The sequence below is a fragment of the Puntigrus tetrazona genome, chromosome 23 (assembly GCF_018831695.1).
Source record: "Puntigrus tetrazona isolate hp1 chromosome 23, ASM1883169v1, whole genome shotgun sequence".
NCBI classification, from domain to species: Eukaryota; Metazoa; Chordata; class Actinopteri; order Cypriniformes; family Cyprinidae; genus Puntigrus; species Puntigrus tetrazona.
The window spans coordinates 12,486,959-12,509,481 of NC_056721.1; the positions used below are offsets into that span (position 1 = coordinate 12,486,959).

Consider the following 22,523-nt stretch of genomic DNA (forward strand, 5'->3'; position numbering starts at 1 on the left):
TTTTTTTGGGGAGGGATCCACAGACAATAACATAAATCATCTATTCTCCTCCTCTTATAGATGCTAATCGGAACAGATTCAATTACAAATTTGCACAAGCTGGAGCAGGTGTCCAGTGATGAGGGTATCGGCACTTTAGCAGAGAATCTTCTGGAGGCACTAAGAGAACATGCAGAGGTTAACCTGAAGATCGACGCAGCCCGAAGGGAGACTCGAGCGGAGAAAAAACGCATGGCCATGGCAATGAGGCAGAAAGCTCTTGGCACACTGGGAATGACAGTGAGTTGCAAATATAGAAAGCTTGATGTATATTCCAGAAAAAAAATAGACTTTGAATTCAAATGTTTTTGCTGTGTTTTAGACCAATGAAAAGGGCCAGGTGGTGACCAAGACATCCCTGCTTAAACAGATGGAGGAGCTCATAGAAGAACCTGGGTTGACTTGCTGTATTTGTAGAGAGGGCTACAAGTTCCAGGTCCGTTTGTCTACCAATGATGTTTGAATTGGCTGTAAATGTAAATACTCAACCTCTTTATTGTCTGATCCTTGAACATACTTTGTACCCCACAGCCAACCAAAGTTCTGGGCATCTACACATTTACAAAGCGTGTGCCCCTAGAGGAGTTCGAGAACAAACCCCGCAAGCAGCAGGGTTACAGCACTGTCTCACACTTTAACATAGTCCACTATGACTGTCACCTTGCTGCTGTCAGGTGCGTGAAACTGCAGCAGATCTGATTAAAAGAATATTTCACCCAAAATTACAATGATCGTGTATTCACTTTTGACTTGATTCAAACCTTTGACTTTCTTTTTCATCTTTTTCATCAATATTTTAGTTTTAATAAACAGTTGACGGTAGCTATTAACTTCCATTGTATAGAAAAAAATACTGTGGTAGTCAATGGCTACCGTCAACTTCAGGTGACTAACTCAAAAAAAAGAAAATTCTGTCATTATTTACTGTTGCTTTAAGGATGGTTTTTATCATCACTCATTTCTTAATTTTTTCTCTTTCGGTCTGGATTAGGCTTGCCAGAGGACGTGAGGAATGGGACAGTGCCGCACTACAAAATGCCAACACAAAGTGCAATGGGCTCCTACCAGTGTGGGGGCCTCACGTACCCGAATCTGCCTTTGCCACCTGCCTGGCAAGGTACGTCATGCCTGCAGCTTGTTCAAGTTACGCTCCTGAATATTTACAGGATGTTAAGCTTGTTTTGTACTGTTACAGGCACAACACATATCTGCAAGAGTGCACAGGGCAAAGGGAACCCACGTACCAGCTCAACATTCACGATACCAAGCTGCTGTTCCTGCGCTTTGCTATGGAGCAGTCCTTCAGCGTGGACACGGGGGGAGGAGGCCGCGAGAGCAACATCCACCTCATCCCTTACATCATCCACACCATTCTCTACGTCCTCAACACGTACGTTCATCAAAGATCACATGTGAGTTCCAGTGGGTTTTGAGATTCTGAACATTTTTTGGAATTTCTCTTCAGAACAAGGGCCACGTCACGGGAGGAGAAGAATCTTCAGAGCTTCTTAGAGCAGCCTTGTGAAAAGTGGGTGGAGACTTCGTACGAGGTGGACGGGCCGCACTACTTCACCATATTGGCCATGCACATCCTGCCACCTGAGCGCTGGAGGACCACACGTCTCGACTTCCTTCGTAGGCTGCTGGTCACTTCACATACCCGCAAGGTCTCACCAGGGGGTGCTAACAAGTACGGGTACAAAGCATGACTGTGCATGTGTCAGAGCTTGAACATTTAAAGAGCTTGTGCAAGCGTGTGCTGTACTTTACGTGCTGAGGGTGTCTATTTTTGGTTTTGGCAAGTGTTCTGTGCTTACTCAAACTGCCGATGTTGGCTTTAAGCCTGTGTTATGCCTTTGCAAGATTGATGCAAGATTATATCAGAAACGGCTTGCGCTGGGTGTGTCAGATTGTTTCAGGCCTTAGTGTTACTGCTCGTGAAATTTTTCACTTTCAGAGCGGCTACTGTGTTTCAGAAGATTTTTAATGATTACATTATGATATACATATATATATATATATATATATATATATATATATATATATATATAATATATATATATATATATAATTATAAATTCCATGCAATATAATTAAATATAAGCACGCATTTGTGTGTGTGTTTGTTTTTCCAATAATATCAGTCGTATAAGTGATTAATTTGCATATGTGATTTACTCGTTTCAGGCTCACAGATAAAGCCGTGAAGGAGTATGCGGTATACCGTTCACCGCTTCTCTTCTGGGGTCTGGTGGATCTTGTCTATGATATGTTCAGGGTACGAGAATGTGTTCATTTTTTCGTTGTTGTTGACACTTTTATAACTTTGTATTTCCATAAAACATTTTATCTGCCCATTCCCTCAACAGAAAGTGCCCACCAGCAACACAGAAGGAGGCTGGTCCTTCTCGCTCGCAGAGTACATAAGGCACAATGACATGCCCATCTATGAGGCTTCAGAAAGGGTTTTGAGGGCTTTCCAGGATGAACTCATGCCTGCTGAATCCTTCTCAGAGTTCCTGGATGTCGTAGGTCAGATATCTTAATACACTTTCCTGTCATGTACTGAACACACAGCTCGGTAGAAAGTAAAAAAATAACTGTTTTGAGTTATAGAATATTAATCTGTAGTACTGACTCTTTTTCCAGGTCTTCTGTCAGACATCCCAGACCCTGACGCCTTCCTCCAGGACCTGTTGAACTCTGTGCCCTGATGGCGCACATTTATGCACCTCACTTATGGACTCGTGACCGCTCTGTCCAGTGCAGGTGTTCCTTAAACACGGAGTCTGTCCACTACCCGGACACCGCTATTCGCAACTCCATAAGGACACCTTTCAATCGGGGCCCAGGCTCCCAAAACTTCTATCAGCTCGCATACACACTCATTCACCTCCACTTCTGCTCCTGATCTCCGCGTGGGTTCATTCAGTTATAACTCTCTCCTAAACAAGAAAGTGACGTGTAGCCTGACGAGTTAATGCGCATTTATTCTACAATGGTTTCGTAACACCTAATACACACAAACACACCATGCTGTTTTGATCTGACATGTTGCAGGTAATCTGGTTTGGAATTATTTCATAAACAACCCTGATGGCTTTTATTTTATTTTCCCTTTTTGGATTTTTGTTTATGGTGTTTTTTGACTCTAAATTGGCTAAGAGTCTAACTAATCTCTCATCTTCTTGTTCTATGTTTTTTGTTTTTGTTTTTTTTTGCAGTGGTGTTCTATGAATTGTTTGCAGTTTGTGAGAAAGTCTAGGCCTGACAGTGGTTCTGTGATGCGATGCAAAAGCGTGACGATTGTTTTTCGTGTGTAAATGGTTGAAGAGTGAGATGAAAGCTTGTTTAATGTTATTCCCAAGAAATGAAACACTTCCTGGTTTGTAAAGGGTGTTACCTGCATCAACAATGAAACAAAGATAAAGAATAAAAAGGGCCTGCATATTTATTTTGGGAGCCTTTTTCCACTTTGTTTTTCTGGTTTGGTTTGTGTTTTGATCAAAACCACGATAACTAAATTTCTTTTTCGTTTTGTCTTCCATGTTACCGTAATTCACAGCGTAATATTCCACAGATTTAAAGATTTTCCCCAGAGCAAGTTGTGCCTCTGGTAAGCAAGGTGCCACTGAGAGAAGCGTCTCAGTGATTTTAAGTTTATTCTTACAATATAAACACACACCTGCGATAGGGTGTTCTTGAGCTGAATGCATGGTGTGAAGTTTGTTTAAAAAAAAGAAAACAAGAAAAACCCAGTTAGTGTTTATTCGCCTATTCCCGCTGCTACAATGTTCAACTGTTGCTGAATGTCTGCTTTTGAATTAGCTCAAATTAATAAAGGTGTAAGAATACCATATCTGACTCGATGTGTCATCTAGCAGCGTTATTTAGTACTTGCGTACTATTACTGCATTTAATACTTTTATTTTTAGAATTTTTATTTCAGCTTTGTAGCATGTCTTAATTGCGTACTGTTTCATATGTTGTTTTTTATATTTCTTTTTATTTTCAGTTTTTGGTTTCTTTGACTTTCAGTCACAAAAAAGACCAACACTGCATCTAAGATATAATATAGCTATTATATATAAGATATAATAAAACTGCAAAAGGGTTATTTTACTTCTGGAAGCTCACAACCACTATACATGTATAGTATAACGTATGGCTTTATCTTTACACATTGAAAATATAAGTGAATTATATATATATCACTACCTTTGCTTGAGTGGACGAGTCAATATATCTGTGTTCTTTCAGACAATTTTTAAATTGTTTTTTTTTTTTTTTTTTTTTTTTGTCAAAACGTATTTCTTCTAAGTTTCCTTTTCATAATCAAGACTTGTTTTCTGTAGTTTTAATTAGGTTAAACTGGTTTGTTAAGTCACTATGACAATATCACACTTCCATCCTGTCAAATCCTACAGTAACAACCTTTAAAGTGATGGGATGTCAGCACAATCGCATCTGTAACTATTCATGGATCTTCTGAGTATTAACAAATCATAATGATGTACAATTATAAATGTTCTAAAAACGAAAACTGTCAAATCGTTTTGGCAGCATATGTAAACGCATTTCAAAGTACCTTTTATACAATATAAATTACAATTTATGTGTATTTATTTAAAGTCACGAAGTTCAAATAGGTAGCTGTAGTAATAATGACCCCATGTCATATTTACAAACATAAACAAAGTTCTCTTTTAGAACTTCTGATGCTGTAAAGAAAGCCAAATATTTAATATGTAAATACCTTTAAAGGCGCAAACGCTAAATCTCCGGCACTAAGGTCCTCGCCCCTCATCTAATATGTTAATGAGAAGGCGGTGCTACTGCCGCTGGAGGGCGGAGCGGACGTGTCTTCCTCTCCTCCCGTTTCCTTCGGATGGTGTTCTTAGACTGGGCTGAAATACGAGTCTCTGCTGCGAGTTGAGACCAATAACCAGCCCGTTTCATTAGCAGCGGACGGCAGGAGGGCAGCTGTGAGTTCATGAGATGTTTCCCGGACGATGCGCTTTATCCGGCCGCTAGAAGCGCGAATATGGCCTATTATTTGTGTGACATTAGATAAAGGGAGTGCACCTTGCGTCCGAGAGCATGGAGGTGACGTATGCTGCTTTACAGCTTCTGCGGTTTGATGCGTAGAAACACTTCTCACGAACAAAGATGGATTTACCTCGTCGTTTTCCGGACCCGGTTCTCAACCCGATGTTGTTCAACGAATCCGCGGCACCCGTCGGTATGAATGAAGCGTGTGCGGCTGGGAGCGGGTCCGGCGCCATGGCAACCAGCGCGTTGAGAAACGACCTGGGCTCCAACATTCATGTGTTAAAGACTCTAAATCTCCGCTTCCGCTGCTTCCTCTCCAAAGTCCACGAGTTAGAGCGCAGAAATAAGTTATTGGAGATCCAGCTGCAGCACGCCCAAGAGCAATCCCGGTACCGGCTGCTGTTTTCCCGGGAGCAAGCGGTCCAGACGAACCTCGAGCTGCCTTACTCAAACGCACTGTGTCAGTCAAGACTCCCCGGCAGAATCTGGAGTTTCTCACACACCGCCAGATACGGAGGACGGTTTGAGACCCATCAGGGGCCTGGAGTGTCCTGGACTCATCCCGACGGCGTCGGGGTTCAGATTGACACCATCACACCTGAACTCAGGGCCTTGTACAATGTTTTGGCCAAAGTCAAGCGCGAGAGGGACGAGTACCGGAGAAAGTAAGTCCACATCGAGCTTATATATATCGTAGAAGCGAGCAGGTTAATGTCTTTATCAACATTTTTTCTTGTGAATCAAGAAACATTACGATTCCTGCAATTACTGTTACGATAATAACTTGATATTAGTTACCACTGCGAACTATTGTTATCCACTGTCTGAAACAAAACAAATACTACTTACATTATTGGTTAGTTTTGCATTAAGAAGTTAAGAACAATAACTAATATTGTGTTAAGTATGTACTTTGGCCAAAACTATGCTTGCCATTAGATATAGAGCAATAATTGGTTTGACCGACCAAAATATTGAATAATGGCTAGCCTGTTATTATTTACCAAAATGTCAAAGTAACCTATTTAATGTATTATTGATCTAACATAATAGTAATAATAATAACAATTCACAAGAAGTTCACACGAGGTTCACACGAGGTTCGTCTGGACCGCTTGCTCCCGGGAAAACAGAAGCCGGTACCGGGATTGCTCTATATATATTTATAACATTCAGAAAACATTAAAAATAGAAATTGTATGTCCTAATGGGAATGTTAGGAGCACATTGTGTTGGCTGGCGTATTAAATATTTAATATTTTAAACAAAATATCCCTTCTCATTCAAAACAAAAACTTTGCTCCCTGTGTGTTCATAGTAAACAAGAGTGTGTGATTCCTTTCCATATTGTGCGACTGTCCCTGGGGCTTGGTTTTTTTCAGTGTCTTAACAGTAAGGCTCTATCAGTAACCCCTGTATGTTCTCCAGTATCCTATTACAAAGTGTCCAGTTTGGATATGAAACCTGAGAACACAGGGGTGATATTTTATCTGACAGAAACCATTAGCTTTTTCTCTCCTCCAAATGGGGATCTGTGCAAACCCATCCCATTCAATAGCAGTTTGTGGGATCTGCCCTAGAACTTCAGTAGAATCTCTTTACAGTTTCTCTTTTTCTCTTTGGGGACTAATAATTATTGTTATTGGTCCGCGCAATACACTTCCACCCATTTTGTGCGGGATTGGTTCATACATAAAGAATTTACCCCGATTATATTCTCTGTTCTCTGTGTTTAGTTAGTTCTTCAACAATTCATTTTTGTAATCTTCAATAGGAATGGATCAAATCGTGTTGATTTAGAAGATATATTTCCTGTTCTTGTTGCTAAAAGATGCTTGATTGATGTGTCTGCTGCTGGGAAAGTGAGGAAACAAAACATTTGTGCCAAATTCCTTGTTTCTGACCCACACTGGACAGTGTGGGGGCTCATGTGTTGCTTAATACAAATGAGTTACTGTAACTTTAAGGCATTTCCGGTCATCTTGAAACTACCCTGAGATGCTTTTGTGTTTCTCAGACTGTTCCTCTTGGCCGTGCTGCCAGCTCAGTTTGTGTCTGTGGCTCTGTTGTAACAATAATTTAATAGTCTGGCTATAGAAGGCCCATAGAGGCTTGTCTTGTCTGCCAGAACAGATGTAGCCTATCTGTGAGAAGAAGCGGATGAATGAGCCACGCAATGATTCATTTCCAGATCTTGAGTGAGCTAGAAACCCCACTTCATAAAAAGTGCGTGCTTCCTTTGATTATTCACTGCTCACAACAGCCGTGCTGTTAGGAATGTGCTATTTTGGAGATAAATGATCGAGTAAACAGTCATATGCTTGCCTTTCCTTGAGTGGTAAGCACAAAATTACCAATTTTTTCATTGCTGTCTTAGTTGAGCTGTCGTCTCGAGTTTGTTTTGGCCCTCGGATAGAGTGTCACGGTAGCAGCCGGTCAGTTAGGATGGACGTTGGTGGTCTGTTAAATTAAATGCGATCCGAGACAGGTGGAAAGTGTGGCATCAGGCTCATATGCAAAGACGGTCTCCTAGGAAATATTTAGACAAATATAAAACCGGCTTATAAATTAGGCATAAGTTTGGCAGAATATCTCCCAAGCAACTTGGAGCCAGCTTACAAGGAACTGCAATCTGTTAATGTGTTCGTGTTTGCCGATTTTAATCACATCTGGCAATTATCAGAGTTTTTTTTTGTTTTTAGGAGTGGGATTTGTTCTGGACTTGAGCACAGCATGCTGAAAAACAGTATTGAATGGGGGGGGGGAAAGACATTCAACCTAGTTGTTTTCCTGACTATCAAAACAGCACAACCTACAAAACTGACTGACCGACTTTGTATTTTAGGGAGCTTAACATATGTAGAGAACAGAGTTGTCTGCCCCACCCATTCTTCGCCCATCCTGCCGTTCTATTGGAATTCTTTGTCTGATTAATCCTTTGTGGGAATTCCATGGCTTTGATAGAAATTCAGCTTTAATAAATTGTTCTGGACTTCCGTGGAAGATGAATGTTTTACTCTCGCGTTGTATTGAAATAGACCAAAAGCTTTTTGCTTTGGCATAATATTTAAATTTGCATATTCACTGACATTTCTAAAGGCTTGATTCTGGCAACCATTTTAAATCATATTTATTTACCAACATACCATATGAATGTTGTTCTGGGGGACAGTTTATCATTTCTATGCTCTAGCGTTGTGATTAAACACATGCCAGATTTTAGTGAAATAGCTGTAAAACTTTCAGCACAAAAGCTGTGTATTCTGCAGATGATGGCTTTAAGGGGATGCACACTTTCAAAAGGCGTTTTATAACCACAGCAGACGCTCTCCACTGACCCGTGTGAGTCGGTCTGTAAAGCCATGGCCGTAGATATTTGTCCAGTTCTGGTCAGTGAGGTTGGCAGTAGGATCAATGCTGTGTGAACAGGAGGTAAGCTTGCAGCAAAGTGAGGTCATCTCTCCAGGGAATAATTCAGTAGTGCTGCCTCACTGGGCAGGAAATCAGTTCTGCCCCCCACTCATGCTGGGAGTCCAAAATCATGGGAACTAGAACATTCTGAACATTTATACACTACTACAAAAACCAGCTATCAACTGGTGTGATGAAACAACATACCATTTTTGTTTGTTTGTTTTTTGATTATTTTAAAATTATTTTATTACTTTTTTCTTTTTTGAATTTACTTATTTGTTAAAGTGTTATTTTGAAAATTTAACATATTGTTTTTGTACATATTATTGGTTTTTATGATATAATTTTATATATAATGATATCATTTTATATGAGAATTGCAACTGAGCTTAACTAAAAAGTCTGGCCAAAAGTCAGGTCGAAGTGGACTGACTGGCCTTAGGAGCATATATAAAAATTATTTAAAATAAATTTATATATATATATATATATATATATATATATATATATATATATATATATATATATATATATATATATTATATTTTAAATTTATTATTTTAAACTCATGAGCGTTCCTTTAATAGATTGCTCAAATATGGTTTTAGTTTTCACATTTATACATAATGGACATTGTTTTCATGTTGTGTCACTGCCTGAATAGCATATTCTTTTATATCCTTGATGAATAATCCATAGTTAAAAGCTGATGAACCATCCAGTCTTTAAAATCAATTGTTTAATGATGTCTAACAAATTATTCAGGCTTACCAGTTTCCCTGAAAGAGTTTTTTTCTGCAAGTTATTCATGGTGATGCACATGAGTGACTTTCAAAAGATTTTATTTCCACCAGATAGATAGATTCAGCTGATGCAAAGCTGTCGCCTAGAAGGGTAAATAGATGCACTTCTGAATGACTGTGTTTATTGTGCAGGTTTGTACATTTCTAGCTAGTGTGCAGACGGATGGAGCTGTAGACACAGCCAGCCAAGACATTATGCATTCAAAAACTGAACCTTAAAAGCCCCAGTGACGTAAATGCTTTAATAAAATCTTGGCTGTCCCATCTTGTTAGTTTGGATATTGTCTATTCCGCTGTGAACAGAAGTACACGTACTTTTAAAAAGAGTACTTATTATAGACGTAGTACTTGTCGAAAGAATATACTTAAGTATATATATTAAGTATGCAATGGTTTTGATCACATAATTGCATGTTAATTGCATTTAAATGAAAACGTATTATAGGCTTAATGTAATTTGATGCAATTAGCTGAACATTAGTGCTTTAAAAACCTGTTTATATTTAAGTTCATAATTATTTCTAATGTCTTTAAGAGAATATGATGTTGCCATATATTCTGATAAGCATTAATGGTAAACTAAAAATATAATTTAAGGCTTGTATAATTTCTGAATTCTGGATGTTTACGTCTCAAGTCAAATATTTATATTATAAAATATTTTATATTTAAATGTAATATTGAAAAACACTGTAAGAAAATCTCTAAATAGAGCCTTTTTGGCACTGAAGGGAGGGGTTTAGATCTGTGTGTTCATGTGTGTGTGATTGTTGAGAGTATCGATCTGAAACATGGCTCGCTCGTCTCCTGGTGTCCGGGTGCAGACACAGATGTGCACTCCTGAAGACCCATGGGACTGTCTGGAGGTGGATCAATATGTAGGTCAACTGTGCACATATTGTCTGGATTTTCATGTAGCTCTCTTTCTCTTAGAAATGTTTATAACTGAGTAAAACCTTTTGAGTTTTCAGCTAAACAAGGATTAACAGTTTCCTGGAAAGTGCATATTGTTTGGCTTGTATGTGGACTTTACAAAAGCGTCAAACATGATGTGTTTTGTTGGGTCCTTCCATAGGTGATAGATGGTTGCCCACCTCTAAGTAAACACCACCAATTAAATGTTACGTACCCTTTTTTTCTCAAAATATATATTTTTTCTCTATTTACCTCTTGTTTCAGAGGGTTTAGGACAGAAGGACATCACAAACAGCTGAGATTCAGTGAAATATTGTGTACAGCCTGACGACGTTTGTTATGTGTTAGGCCACAAATTGTATATTTCCAGCGGTATTTGTTATTTACAGATGTAGTAGGGTTTTAGGGTGTAAGGTGCATTAGTTTTATTTAGTTAACAGACCTGATATGAGGCATTCATTTAGGTTCAAATAAAAACACAGGATTGTTTCCAAATTTACTTTGTAACTCAGTACTGGATAGTTTTTATGAAAACCAGATTATATTCAAGTACTTTAAATTTGTTTTAGCATCAAATTGTATAATACTATTATTGTAATTTTACTTATCTCATTTTGACTTTGTGAGTCGTTTTATGGATTTATTGACTGGTGGCAGTTCCACTGCGGTCTATTGTTGTAAAGTGGCTGATAAACCACTTTGATCAAATTCAAATTCAAATTTTATTTGTCACATACACATACATACATGGTACGACATGCAGTGAAATGTTCTTGAACACTTCAATCAATCACTTGAACACTTATACCAAAAATTTATCATAATAAATCAAAGCAGAGTTTAGTGATCGTTGTCTTAAGCAAATGTCTGTGCAGGAACAGAATGTGGCATATTCCTTGACAACAGTGGTTAAAGAACTGACATATATATAGAAAACCAAGGTAATCATTTACATGCCTAACATACCACTGAACTCATGATTACCAGAAACATCAGTCTACACCAAGCCACTTTTTACTTTTTTTTTTTTTCTTGAAATAGCTGAGAGCTTATTGGATTACAAAATCACACCCTGAGAAAACTATGCCGGAGAGTTTCAAGACATCTTAGTAGTCAGATCAGCTACCAAAAAAAAACCTTTTTGCCCAAGATATTTCAAACCGTGTTTGCTCATTCTCATTTTCATAATTAGGCTAATCAGTTTTTAACATCATGAAATTCGTAAAATGGGGTGCGGAATGGTTGGTGTGGCTTATTAATGCCACTTTGAGATTAGTTCAGACTTTTTAAGAAGAGGTAATTTGCATACCTAACATACCAGTTGATGACTACGTTATGGCCTGTATAGCCTTCTCTAGCTTTTTATACTATCTCTGTCTGCAAAATATGTTAAGAGGGCAATAGTGGGTCATAAGTCATGTCGTCCTCTGTCTTAGGTTACTTCCCTCCCCCAACTCCTGAGAAAAAGCATGCGTTTTATATTGTTTAGCACTCGTGTGTATATATATATATATATATATATATAAAAGCTTGTGTTTGGTGAGGGTTTTTTATGTCTTATGTCTTTTAAGAAGTCAAAAACTAGATGGAATATTGTCTCTTTGCACTGATATATTTCAGATGTGGTGGACAAATGAGACAATGGGTGTGTCTCTACGTAATGCTTTTAAGGTCTTCACAGGTGCTATGATAATCCCCTCACAATCACCTCGCGTTATCATTCTCTGCCCTATTCACATGTACACTTTTAAAGCGTTTTAAGATGACAATGGTACTCACAGAACGTCTGACCTAAAAACAGATTTGCTTCTTTCTTTACCTATAATAGCTCTTTGAAACATTGGCAGAAGTCATTTGAACTCTCCCATAAACTCAACAATGTGTATTAATATCGACCGACCTGGTCTCATACAATAGAGGAAGTCACAGCAGTGTGTACTGTGATGGCTTATGGTGAAGAACAAAGCAAGCCGCTCTTCATTTTGTGGTGTGTCTCGTCTTTCTGTTCCTAAATAGCGGTTCGTTTAAAAAAAAAGAAGTCTAATCCCTAATTTTTGACCAGGTGAGCATTCAAAAGCTTTCGGTATGCTATATTCTTCTATGTTTCCTATATGCCATTGTCTATACTGCCTTATTTTGGGGAGAGTTTCCGTTTGGATTGTGTTCAGTATCTTTTGAATGAAATGAAAGCTCTCGTGTGCAGTCTGTGCTGCAGTAGAGGAAATGAGAGGAGTCTGATTCTCATGACCTTGGGCTGTTGTCTAGTCAGCTCCACTAGATCCCACTGACTTTCAGAGAGATCCCCGCTGTCCCTGCACTGGCTGATCGCCCGGGTCCATGATATGTCTCCACACATGTGTGTATCTACCCTTTATCTGGATTTTCAGCTCTTATCGACCTGTGGTCTTTCTTAAAGGCATGGTTCACCTAAAACCTAGTCATTTTGCCATCTGAAATTTTGTCGTCATTTACTCGCCCTCAGTGTGTAGCCTCAAAAACATTTTTCCAGAAGCTTATTGTATAATACATAAGGGTATATATAATAGCCTATATATGCTGGCAACCAATTAAGATTTAAGAAAATTAAATCCTAGTGAAGAAATTCCTTACACTGAGCACTGCTGCATTTCTTTGATTGAAATATCAGTAATATGGCAAAATATTGTGACACTTTCACTCTTATTCCCAGAGAACTTTCTCTGCTCCTCTTGTTTTCACTGAAGATCCACAGCCTTCACATGCTTTTCATGCCTGGCTAACAGGTCATCTTAACATAACAAGTGCAACTTTTTTGTACTGAACAGATGATCCCTTTTGGAGCTTGTCTTGTTGAGTCAGCACTTGCCCCCTCTTGGCAGGTGTCTTGATGTCTGGATGCAGACAGACTGTCAGACAATGTAAGTACAAAAACAAATGGAGTCTCTAATCCCTGGAGCATGCAAGAAATGAAAGGATATAAGAAGCTTATAAAACAAGAGGACCCGTCATCCTATAATCCATCTGATGAATATCACTGCGTAACTGTCCTACAGAATCAGACACGGGGAATCCCGAAGCATGTTAACATAAACTGCATAAGCTGGTGGTTATTAACCCTCTGAAGGATGAATGCATCATGTATTATACAGTAAAATATCTTATATCTTATACTATATCTAATGTTTATCTTTACTTTTTTATTTTATTTATTATTAATCAGGTGATTGATCGTGGCATTCTTTTATCAAATCTTGAAAGGTGTGTGGGCATCCAAGAAAGTGCCCTTAGCTGGTTCAGATGTTATCTTAGCAAAATTTTTCAGTAGGCATTGGCCGCCCTGTTTCTGAATCTCCTCTCAGCTGTGGTGTTTCTCAAGGCTGTATCTTGGCTCCCATATTGTTTTACCTGTACATGCTTCCAATAGTTTTTAAGTGGGGTCTGTAAACAAGAACACACTACTCTGATTTTAGTGTCTCAGTTGGTTGCCAGTGTGTTATAGATTTGAACTTAAAGTTCTGTTGTTTGTTTTTAACTCCTTTAAATGGTCTTTATAAATGTGAATTTACAGCCAGATGCTTGAAATCCTCAGACAGTATTACTCTGTCGTATCTAGACTGTGATGTGACCATGTGCTTGCAGAGGCCAGTCCTAGGCTACGGAACAGTCTTCTCTTAACCGTGAGATCTGCATCTTCTGAATGCGAAGTTTTTATTTGCATATTCTGCAATGCACTAAAGTGTCCATAGTGATTTTGAGAGAGCTTGTTAGTATCCACAGGGAGCTTTACAGGTCTCAGGAAGATTCCCAATGGTCAGTGTGAATGGATACTGAAGTTTTTTCTCTAGTCTCTTTTGAGTACAGCAGATGTAAATGAACACGCTGTATCTTTGATACTTGTATGTATAAAGTTTGATGTACATATTTTTATGCAGTTATATTAATACTCAGGTTAAACTGGTATACTCTGACTGGTAAATTTAATAACTTTTAACAACTTTCACCCTCTTTTGAGCGAATCATTTGACTCATAATTGAACTGACTCCAGATCATGACACAATGACTCACTTCAAGTACAATCAGTGATGTTTTTGTGTTCCAGATGGGAGGAGGAGGTGTCTAAGCGTCAGCAGATGGAGTCATTGGTGGAGACCTTACAGGAGGTGAGATTTCAGACCTAATATATTGTGACTGTGTTGATGTTTGACATCTATACAGATGCAGTGATGCATGGCTAGCTGTAGTTAATGCTAGTGCAAAGAAGAAAATTCCCCCACCCACACTGTAAAAGTATATTCTGAGACCAAGTAAATAATGCTGAAAAAACAACCAAAGATTTGCTTGATTACTGTAGTTTTATAGCACGGAAACTTGACATTAAGTCCAGTCAAAACATTTCATTAAAATAATTAAGTAAATGAATTCAGCTAAAAAAAGGCTTTTCAACCTAGTGGTTTTATTTTCACCCCTCATAAGCAAATCGTACTAAAAGCTCTCTTTACAGACTGTTCAGTCATCTGAAGCTGTGCAGGGAGAACTGAATGAGAAGATGGAACGTCTTAAAACAGAGCTGGTGGTCTTCAAAAGCCTCATGCCTCATGATGTAAGTTTCCTGCTGTATCAATTTCTGCACGCAACTGGTGGCGCATAAAACATGCAAATATCCGTTGATAAAAGTACTTTATTTAAAACAAGGAAACAAAAGCACCATTTGACTGCGTTTGGCTGTGAATGATAATAAAGATTGCAAGATTGACTTTCAGGGAAATAAAGATGAACCCGTAGGTAAATTTCAGTGGAATCAGGCTGAATGGTTTCCCATAGATCTGCATGGGCAAATGAGTAGTGAAGCAGTCAGTCTTCTGGCCCTGGAACAGATGTATATTGTTCTCTCATGTTGAGTAGATGTTTTTCAGTCCCAGTAATAAAGCACAGCTGACTGCTGCCTCCCTGGATATGTCAATGTGAATGTACACGCTTGCAAAGCAGTTCAAAAGAAGCTGTGCCATCTGTTGCAGCCAAATTAGCTTGGAGTATTTTATCTGCTCTTGAGGTTTATTTAGGCCTACTAACCCAAAAGCCTGTGTCCTATGTACTGCTATGTATGCAGAGTTTTCTAACGTACAGTAAAATTCTATAATATATTTATAACATATACTATAATGTTGTTATTGTTTATTGAAACCAAAACTATTTAAAATTAGATAAAAAAAAAAAAAAAAAAAAAGCTTAAAGGATATTTCACCCAAAAAATGAAAATGGGATATTAAAGGGATATTTCACCCCAAAAAATTATCTGCTTACCCCCAGGGCATCCGAGGTGACTTTGTAGGTGACTTTGTTTCTTCAGTAGAACATAAATAAAGATTTTTAACTCAAATCATTGCAGTCTGTTGCTTATAAAATGCAAGACAATGGGCACACAATCTTTGAGAGAGAAATAAAACATGCACAGACAAATCCAAATTAAACCCTGCGGCTTGTGATGATACACTGATGTCCTAAGACACGAAACAATCAGTGTGTGAGAGAAACTGAACAGCATTTATATTATATTTATCTCTTGAACTTTCATACGATAGTTAGCAGAAGCTAGAGATTACAGTTTATAACTTACGTTAAACAGAGTGTGAAATACTTTTTATGCGTTTTATTTTGCTTCAAAATCAATTATTAATTCCATTATAAAGCTTGGAAAAGCCAGAACATTTTTAAATATTTGTGATTGTATTCATCTGAAATAAGTCAAAAATAGGTCAGATACACCTAGTATGGCTTGAGGGTCAGTAAATCATGGGTTATTTTTCATTTTTGGGTAAAGTATCACTTTAAGTCAAGGTCTTAAAATGATACACAGGGTTGTTTGGCCACTTTTCCATTGAGAATGGGCAACACATTTCTATCTGGATACTTTAGTCGCAGGCCCTGTGTCTCACCTGGTTACCTGTTGACACCAACCAATGTATCATCACTTTAAAACTGAAATAAAAATAAATGAAAGCTAAAAAGATATATAAAAACATAACAGAAGCAATGAACATAATTATTACAAATTAAACTAAAATTAAAATGCAAATATAAAAATAAAAGTAAATTAAAAAATAAATACTATACTGTTCTATAAACAATACACATTTTTACTAAATGAGTGTACACTTACACTTCAGGGATGTTTTCATGATTGTCCAGTAATTTCTTAAAGGGATAGTTCACACAAAAATGGAAAATTCTATTATTAATTACTCACCCTTATATCATTCTGAAACTGTAAGCGTGTGGACTAATCCTTTAAGTGTTATGGTATGTTTTTTGTAGAACAAGGGAGGCCGGTTTTTCTGTTCCAGTTTTCTGCTAAATCAACACACAGCTCAAATCTGAAATGTGTTTTATTCACATTCTCATGCATTCTTTTATAGGAAGTGTCTGACTTGGACACTAAAATTCAAGAGAAAGCCATGAAGGTTGATATGGACATCTGCAGACGCATCGACATCACAGCTAAGCTTTGCGACGTGGCACAGCAGAGGAACTCAGAAGACATGAGCAAGATACTGCCATCCAGAGCTCCTCCTGAACAGAAAGGGGTACGGAAACTTACACTTGCAACAGAATTTAATAATACCATCCATTTCACAGCAGCAGTGCTCCGGTAATGACGCATAGTTTCAGAAATGGATGTAACATACAGCATTCAATAATGTGATAATTTGGAAAACAGATTTGATTTGCATTACTGAAGTTTATTAGTGAAGTTTATATAACAGCTTATCATGCAGATTTAAATATTTCAGCAATCAGAGGATGTGTGTGTGTGTGTGTGTGTGTGTGTGTGTGTTGTAGGGGATGGCGGTATGCAGGAGGAAGGAGTTTAAGGGTGAATCGGAGGAGCAGAGTTTGGAGACCGATGGTGATTCTGGTCAACAAGAGGAGGATGTGCCTGGTTCTCTCAACATCACTGACGAGATGAAGAGGATGCTCAACCAGCTGTGAGTCTTCATAGCCATCAGAGCCCCTCCTCTGATGGTTTTTGTGTCAATAATTAGTGTTTAGTGGTTGTAAAATGACATTTTTAAGTTATTTTAAAGAGTTAAATTCTCTTCCATGTTTAAGAGTTAATTCTAGGTTTATTTGTATTTGTGTGTGTGTGTGTGTGTGTGTGTTTGTGTACTTGTAACTGCGCTCCCTACTATATAAGAAAATTCTTAGAACTAGTAAATGATGTTTATCTGAAAGTGTAGGAATGCAATCAGGGTGTAGGTTTAGGGTTAGTGGATAGAAAATATAATTTGGCCAGTATAAAAGTAATTGAAGTCTATGGAAAGTCTTCACAATTCACAAAAACAAGCGTGTGTCTAAATCTTGATTAAAAAGACTACAGAAGTAGCATCTATCCAATATAATATAATATGCATGTTGTTAATTAAAATAATAATAAAAAAATTAAATGTAAAAAAAAAAAAAGTAATTGAACTAAATTAGAAAATTAGACTTGGTGGCTAAGTGAAGTGTTTACAAAACCACATAACTAAATTATAAAAATGTAAACAAAAACCTAAAAATTAAAATCTAATTTAAAATCTGAATCAATATTATAATAAATCTTAGTATTTTGTTGGTAAGAAATATTGCCTTGCTTGTTGTATGAGCTCTTACTGCCATCTAGTGTTCATATGGTGAACATGCTCATTTTGTGTGCTGTATATTTATCTTTTTGATTAAGAACTCTTCTTACTTTTATAACCTTTCCAGTATAATGCGATTATTGGCATGTTTTTCTTGTTCATTATATTTATTATTTTCTTTATGTGTAGTTTTTTGTTTGAAACCTTTTAGATTGTGGATCTGTTGATTTTCCTTTTCTTTTCTTCTCTTTGTGTCTCCTTTTTTTTTTTCCCCCACTCTTTTCTCTTCCGTATCTGTGTCTGCTGCCTGTCTTGTGCACAGAGGTTGCTCAGCTAATTGGTTTGTTGGCAGGCGGGAAACGTTTGAGTTTGACGATGACTGCGACAGTTTGGCGTGGGAGGAGACGGAGGAGACGCTTCTGCTCTGGGAGGATTTCAGTAACTATAACAGTCTGAACCTCACCACAACGGCTGCAAGCACAGTCCCCACAGCATCCTGCACGACTGACTCTCATGGAGAGACACACGAGCAGGTACCTCACCAAATCACCCCTCTATTAGCAACTAAGTTTGGATAGAAGCGCATATTGTCTACATTTGACAGCCATGTTCTGATGAATCATTTTAAGCTAACTGAAAACAGTAATGCTCGCTCACAAGCATCATGCAAACTACAATACTTTATCATTAAAAAAAAATCATACACAAATATTGAATTAGCTCAGTTGATTCGTACATGCATTTTTTAATAAGAAATTATAAATAAATTTAAAGTATATATAAGTGTATTATGATTTCCATTAATTACATTTAATTACATATGCATTTGTTTGTTCTTTTTGTAAGTGTATTTAAAATTTGTACAAAATACTTTTTGAACGCTAGGTACACTATGCATCCTTGCTGAATAAAAGCATTATTTCTTAAAATAATAATAATAATAATAATAATAAAATCATACTGATCTATGATTTTGTTTTTTTTAAAGAAATAATGCTAATATTCAGCAAGGATGCATTGAATTTGCAAAGACATTTATTATATCTTGTTAAAAAAGATTTCAATTAGTTAATCGCAATTAATGGCATTTACAATAAAAGTCTTGCATGTATATATTTAAGAAAAATATTTTAATGTAATATTTTATTGAAATATATTTATATAATACAAATTATGTGTGTGTGTGTGTGTGTGTGTGTAAATGCGCATAAATATTTTGTATGCTGTATGTGTGTGCTTTTATATTAAATGTATAAATATATAAAGCACCGCTATATATTATGTAAACAAAATTTTTAATCACTTGCAATCACTGATTTATGTATCAAATACATACTGTTATTTAAAACATTCTATTCTTAAAAGAATCCTGAAATATCACCTTTTTGACTAAACTATTAAGCCGCACTGTTTTCAACATTGATAATATTAAATGTTTTTTGAGCATTAAATCAGCATATTATGCTGAAAATTTTACATATTGCAATAATGCATTCTGCATTTATATATTGTCCTGCCAGGATCGAAGTCTGGGAAGCCTCATAAATGAAACGGAGTGCCTCTTTAAGACCAGAGAGCAGGAGTACCAGGACACCATCGGTCAGATTGAGGTAAAAGAGAACGTTTGTGAATAAAGCGTTTCAGCCAATAAAAGTCCAATTTATGATTTAAACGCCATCTTCCTCCTGCAGCTGGAATTGGCCACAGCCAAGAATGACATGAACAGACACCTGCATGAGTACATGGAGATGTGCAGTATGAAGAGAGGCCTGGACGTTCAGATGGAGACCTGCCGGAGGCTCATCCAAAGCACAGCCACCACCGGCAGGTTGGTGTCATCTGCACTAATAAAGCCCAGTTCGTCTCCGCGCAGAAGCTTTCGAAAACTCTCATTCGTTTTTTTTCCCCTGCAGACAATCGCCTTCCCTCAGCTCTGTGGCCAGCAGTGATTCAGGAAACACAGATGACATCCAGGACGAGCTGGAGCCTGATGGAGCGAGAGACGAAGAGAAAGAAGGGGCGCTAGAGGCGAACGGAGAAGTTAGATGATGAGCAGCCCTTCATCGTTCTGGTCTCTCCGCTTCTTTGTGAACCAGTCGCTCTTTTACGTGTCTGGTCACTTTTTCTTACACGGTACAGATGAGTGTGGAATTTGAGATTCCCAAAGAGCAAGTATTGGTGCTTTCTATGCTGTCTTAGAGCAGGACTAGCCGAAATAAGGCGGTTCCCTCTTCATCAGCACTGCCAAGGCATGGCTCCATAGTCTTCCTCACTAGCTTTAACTGAGGTCACACTTTATAGTATGATGAATACCGTAATGCATATTAAAATATAGAAATTACATATATTTTATTATAATAATAATATATTGTTAATATAATATAAATATTAAGGTATATGTATTAAATACACAATTTCCGCTATCTATATTGCTCATTTGTTTACATAAATCCGAAAGGCAACTTACACAACCACAATCAGTATAAATAACAGATTAATACACGTTATAAAGGAAAGTATCACTATACATCGGGCTCTGAAATAAATTCTGGCTTCTAACATCACAATAGTTAATAGATGCAATATGCTTCCTAAAATATCTCCGCTCCGGATCAGTTCAGATGTTTTCACCACATGCAATTGTTGCTGAACTAAACCACTGTGCACTAAGATCTATGCAATAATCTGGACTGGCGTTGTATTTTGCGATTGCCTTTGCTGAGACAGATTCGGTATGCGTGAGGTGATTCTCCTTAAGTGCAGTTTTTCCCTTGTTTCTTTGTATTTTCTCTTTCAGTGTTGGAGAGTAGCGGTGGAACCCAAACATGTGTGCCTACAAATATGCTGTATACAATATCTTAGTTGCCTTATATTTTTCTCTGAATATTTTGAAGCCATGCTTTTGCTCTTGTATACACCATTAAATCCTCAATCGGATCTCATCCATGATGACGTAAAATGTATGTCTTAAGATGTTAAATGGTGTGAAATAATAAGGTTTTGGATGATCTCAAGAGTTAGAAGCCATATCAAGCTGCAGAATAGCTACTGAAAATAACTTTTGCTGTTACTTTTAGTTTAATGTGTGGGTCATTCTCAGGAAAATATGGTATTTGTGCTAAACATTCTGACTTTTAGTTTCTAAAAAAATAAGTTTACAAGTTACAATACCTGTTATCAAAGTACATATACTAAGCATAAAGCGCTATGTTATTTCAGCCACATCACAATGAAAAATATATAATTTATAAACTTGCTATAGAGAATTGAGTAGATTCTGTAGATTTTGTATCACTCAGATTCATTGTGCCTTGAAGTATATTTATAAAATAAAAAATAACTAATAATATTAACATTTTGTCAGAAAGAAAGAGTCACATGGAAGTGCAAATTCTGCATTTTTCAGAAAAAGCATGAGATTTTTAAAAATACTAGACAGTAAAAGCATGAAATTTCAATAAAATACAAATTTAGTCTGAACAAAAAGAAAATATATTTTTATTTAAAGTGAAATAGTGATAAATGAGACAATTTCCAGACATTTCATTTAAAAAATACATTTAAAATTAAAAATGTTTTTATTTAAAAAAAAAAAACACTATTTATTTTGCATTACAAACAGTCAAACTGACTGATTAATGTGAAGAGGCACACCATGTCATCATTTCCTAAGAATGGCCCACACTGTCCCCGTCACCAAAATGTGTGTAATTGTTCAAGAGGTGGCCAGAAAATACAGAAATGTTTGCACATTATTTATTTGTAATTCAGTTTTGAAACAAAATGGATGCTCACGTTACCATATAACTTGTTTTGCTAAATATATATTTTTCTTACCTTTTGTTTTTCGATCAATTACCATGTATTGATTGATTGATAAAAACAGTATCTGGGTGATTGAGGTTTGCTATTATTGCCTTTTTTAAGTAATGGAAATGAATCATTCCATGTTTTACAATGCTCTATATGAGTATTCGGATGTTATACGTTGATACAGTTTATGATTTATATTTCTTGCCTTAAATGTGGGTCATTCTAATAAAATGTATCAGTTTGTGCTGTATACTAAAGAAATCAGCTGACTAATCCTGTGCTGAAATCAGCATGTCTGAGAATGTCTGGAAATGAGAATTTGTTTTTGGAAATCCGGAGGACTATGCAAGTCTTATGTAATTGTAGTCCGATTTTATGCTGGTTTTAAATAAAAAAAAAGTTTGCCTTATCACTGTCCCATATTTTTCATAGATTTCCCATGAAAATGTTTGGTTTTACATGATTAAGCAATTCTCACTTACTTTGCATGAATTTACCTGTTGCTTTGGTACTGAGGTAGTGTTTAACATAACTCTAGAGGCCAAATGAAACTTTGCTTATACTTAATAGGTCAAAGTTCTGGGAAAAAGCTGTTGAGACAGGCAAATCTATTCCCAGTGGTTCAGATGGCGGTCCAGAAGTCATGTTTTTTGAGGAATACAGCTTTGTTTTGCAGATGAAGGCCATCATTACAGTGCCACATAACCATAACACCATAAATGCCATGTTATCCTGTCAGACAGCACAATATGGTCATATAATAAAATAATAGCTACGCTTCTAGCATCATAACAGAAGTTTGAAGGAGTTTGTTCATTTACTTATTGATTCTTTCAAAAACACTCGTTCATTCAGGCTGCTGGTTGCAATGTGTGGCCGCTTCGTTTG

The 22,523-nt window shown here is 37.0% G+C and overlaps 2 protein-coding genes across 20 annotated transcripts in view; both read left to right on the forward strand.

Moving 5' to 3' along the window:
- ubr4 (ubiquitin protein ligase E3 component n-recognin 4) overlaps positions 1-3,896 on the forward strand; it is a 40,585-nt gene extending 36,689 nt beyond the window's left edge. For all 16 annotated transcript variants that reach the window (XM_043225176.1, XM_043225181.1, XM_043225182.1 and 13 more), the window contains 9 exons: positions 61-279; positions 362-475; positions 571-713; positions 1,031-1,156; positions 1,235-1,429; positions 1,505-1,729; positions 2,227-2,317; positions 2,409-2,571; positions 2,689-3,896. In XM_043225176.1, coding sequence (XP_043081111.1) covers positions 61-279; positions 362-475; positions 571-713; positions 1,031-1,156; positions 1,235-1,429; positions 1,505-1,729; positions 2,227-2,317; positions 2,409-2,571; positions 2,689-2,753 — 1,341 coding nt within the window. In that variant the 3' untranslated portion in view covers positions 2,754-3,896. The remainder of the gene's footprint in view (positions 1-60; positions 280-361; positions 476-570; positions 714-1,030; positions 1,157-1,234; positions 1,430-1,504; positions 1,730-2,226; positions 2,318-2,408; positions 2,572-2,688) is intronic.
- A 1,011-nt stretch (positions 3,897-4,907) lies between these two features.
- iffo2a (intermediate filament family orphan 2a) lies at positions 4,908-22,044 on the forward strand. Of its 4 annotated transcripts, none has more exons than XM_043225381.1 (9): positions 4,908-5,756; positions 14,303-14,363; positions 14,693-14,803; positions 16,617-16,784; positions 17,041-17,186; positions 18,145-18,355; positions 19,343-19,432; positions 19,514-19,650; positions 19,736-22,044. In XM_043225381.1, the coding sequence occupies exons 1-9, from the start codon at positions 5,209-5,211 to the stop codon at positions 19,869-19,871; spliced, it is 1,608 nt and encodes a 535-aa protein (XP_043081316.1). In that variant the 5' UTR covers positions 4,908-5,208; the 3' UTR covers positions 19,872-22,044. The 4 variants fall into 4 exon arrangements, with proteins under 4 accessions (XP_043081316.1, XP_043081318.1, XP_043081317.1 ...); XM_043225383.1 differs by having other exon boundaries at positions 4,909-5,756; positions 18,175-18,355; XM_043225382.1 differs by having other exon boundaries at positions 4,909-5,756; positions 14,705-14,803.
- Positions 22,045-22,523: the final 479 nt, after the last annotated feature.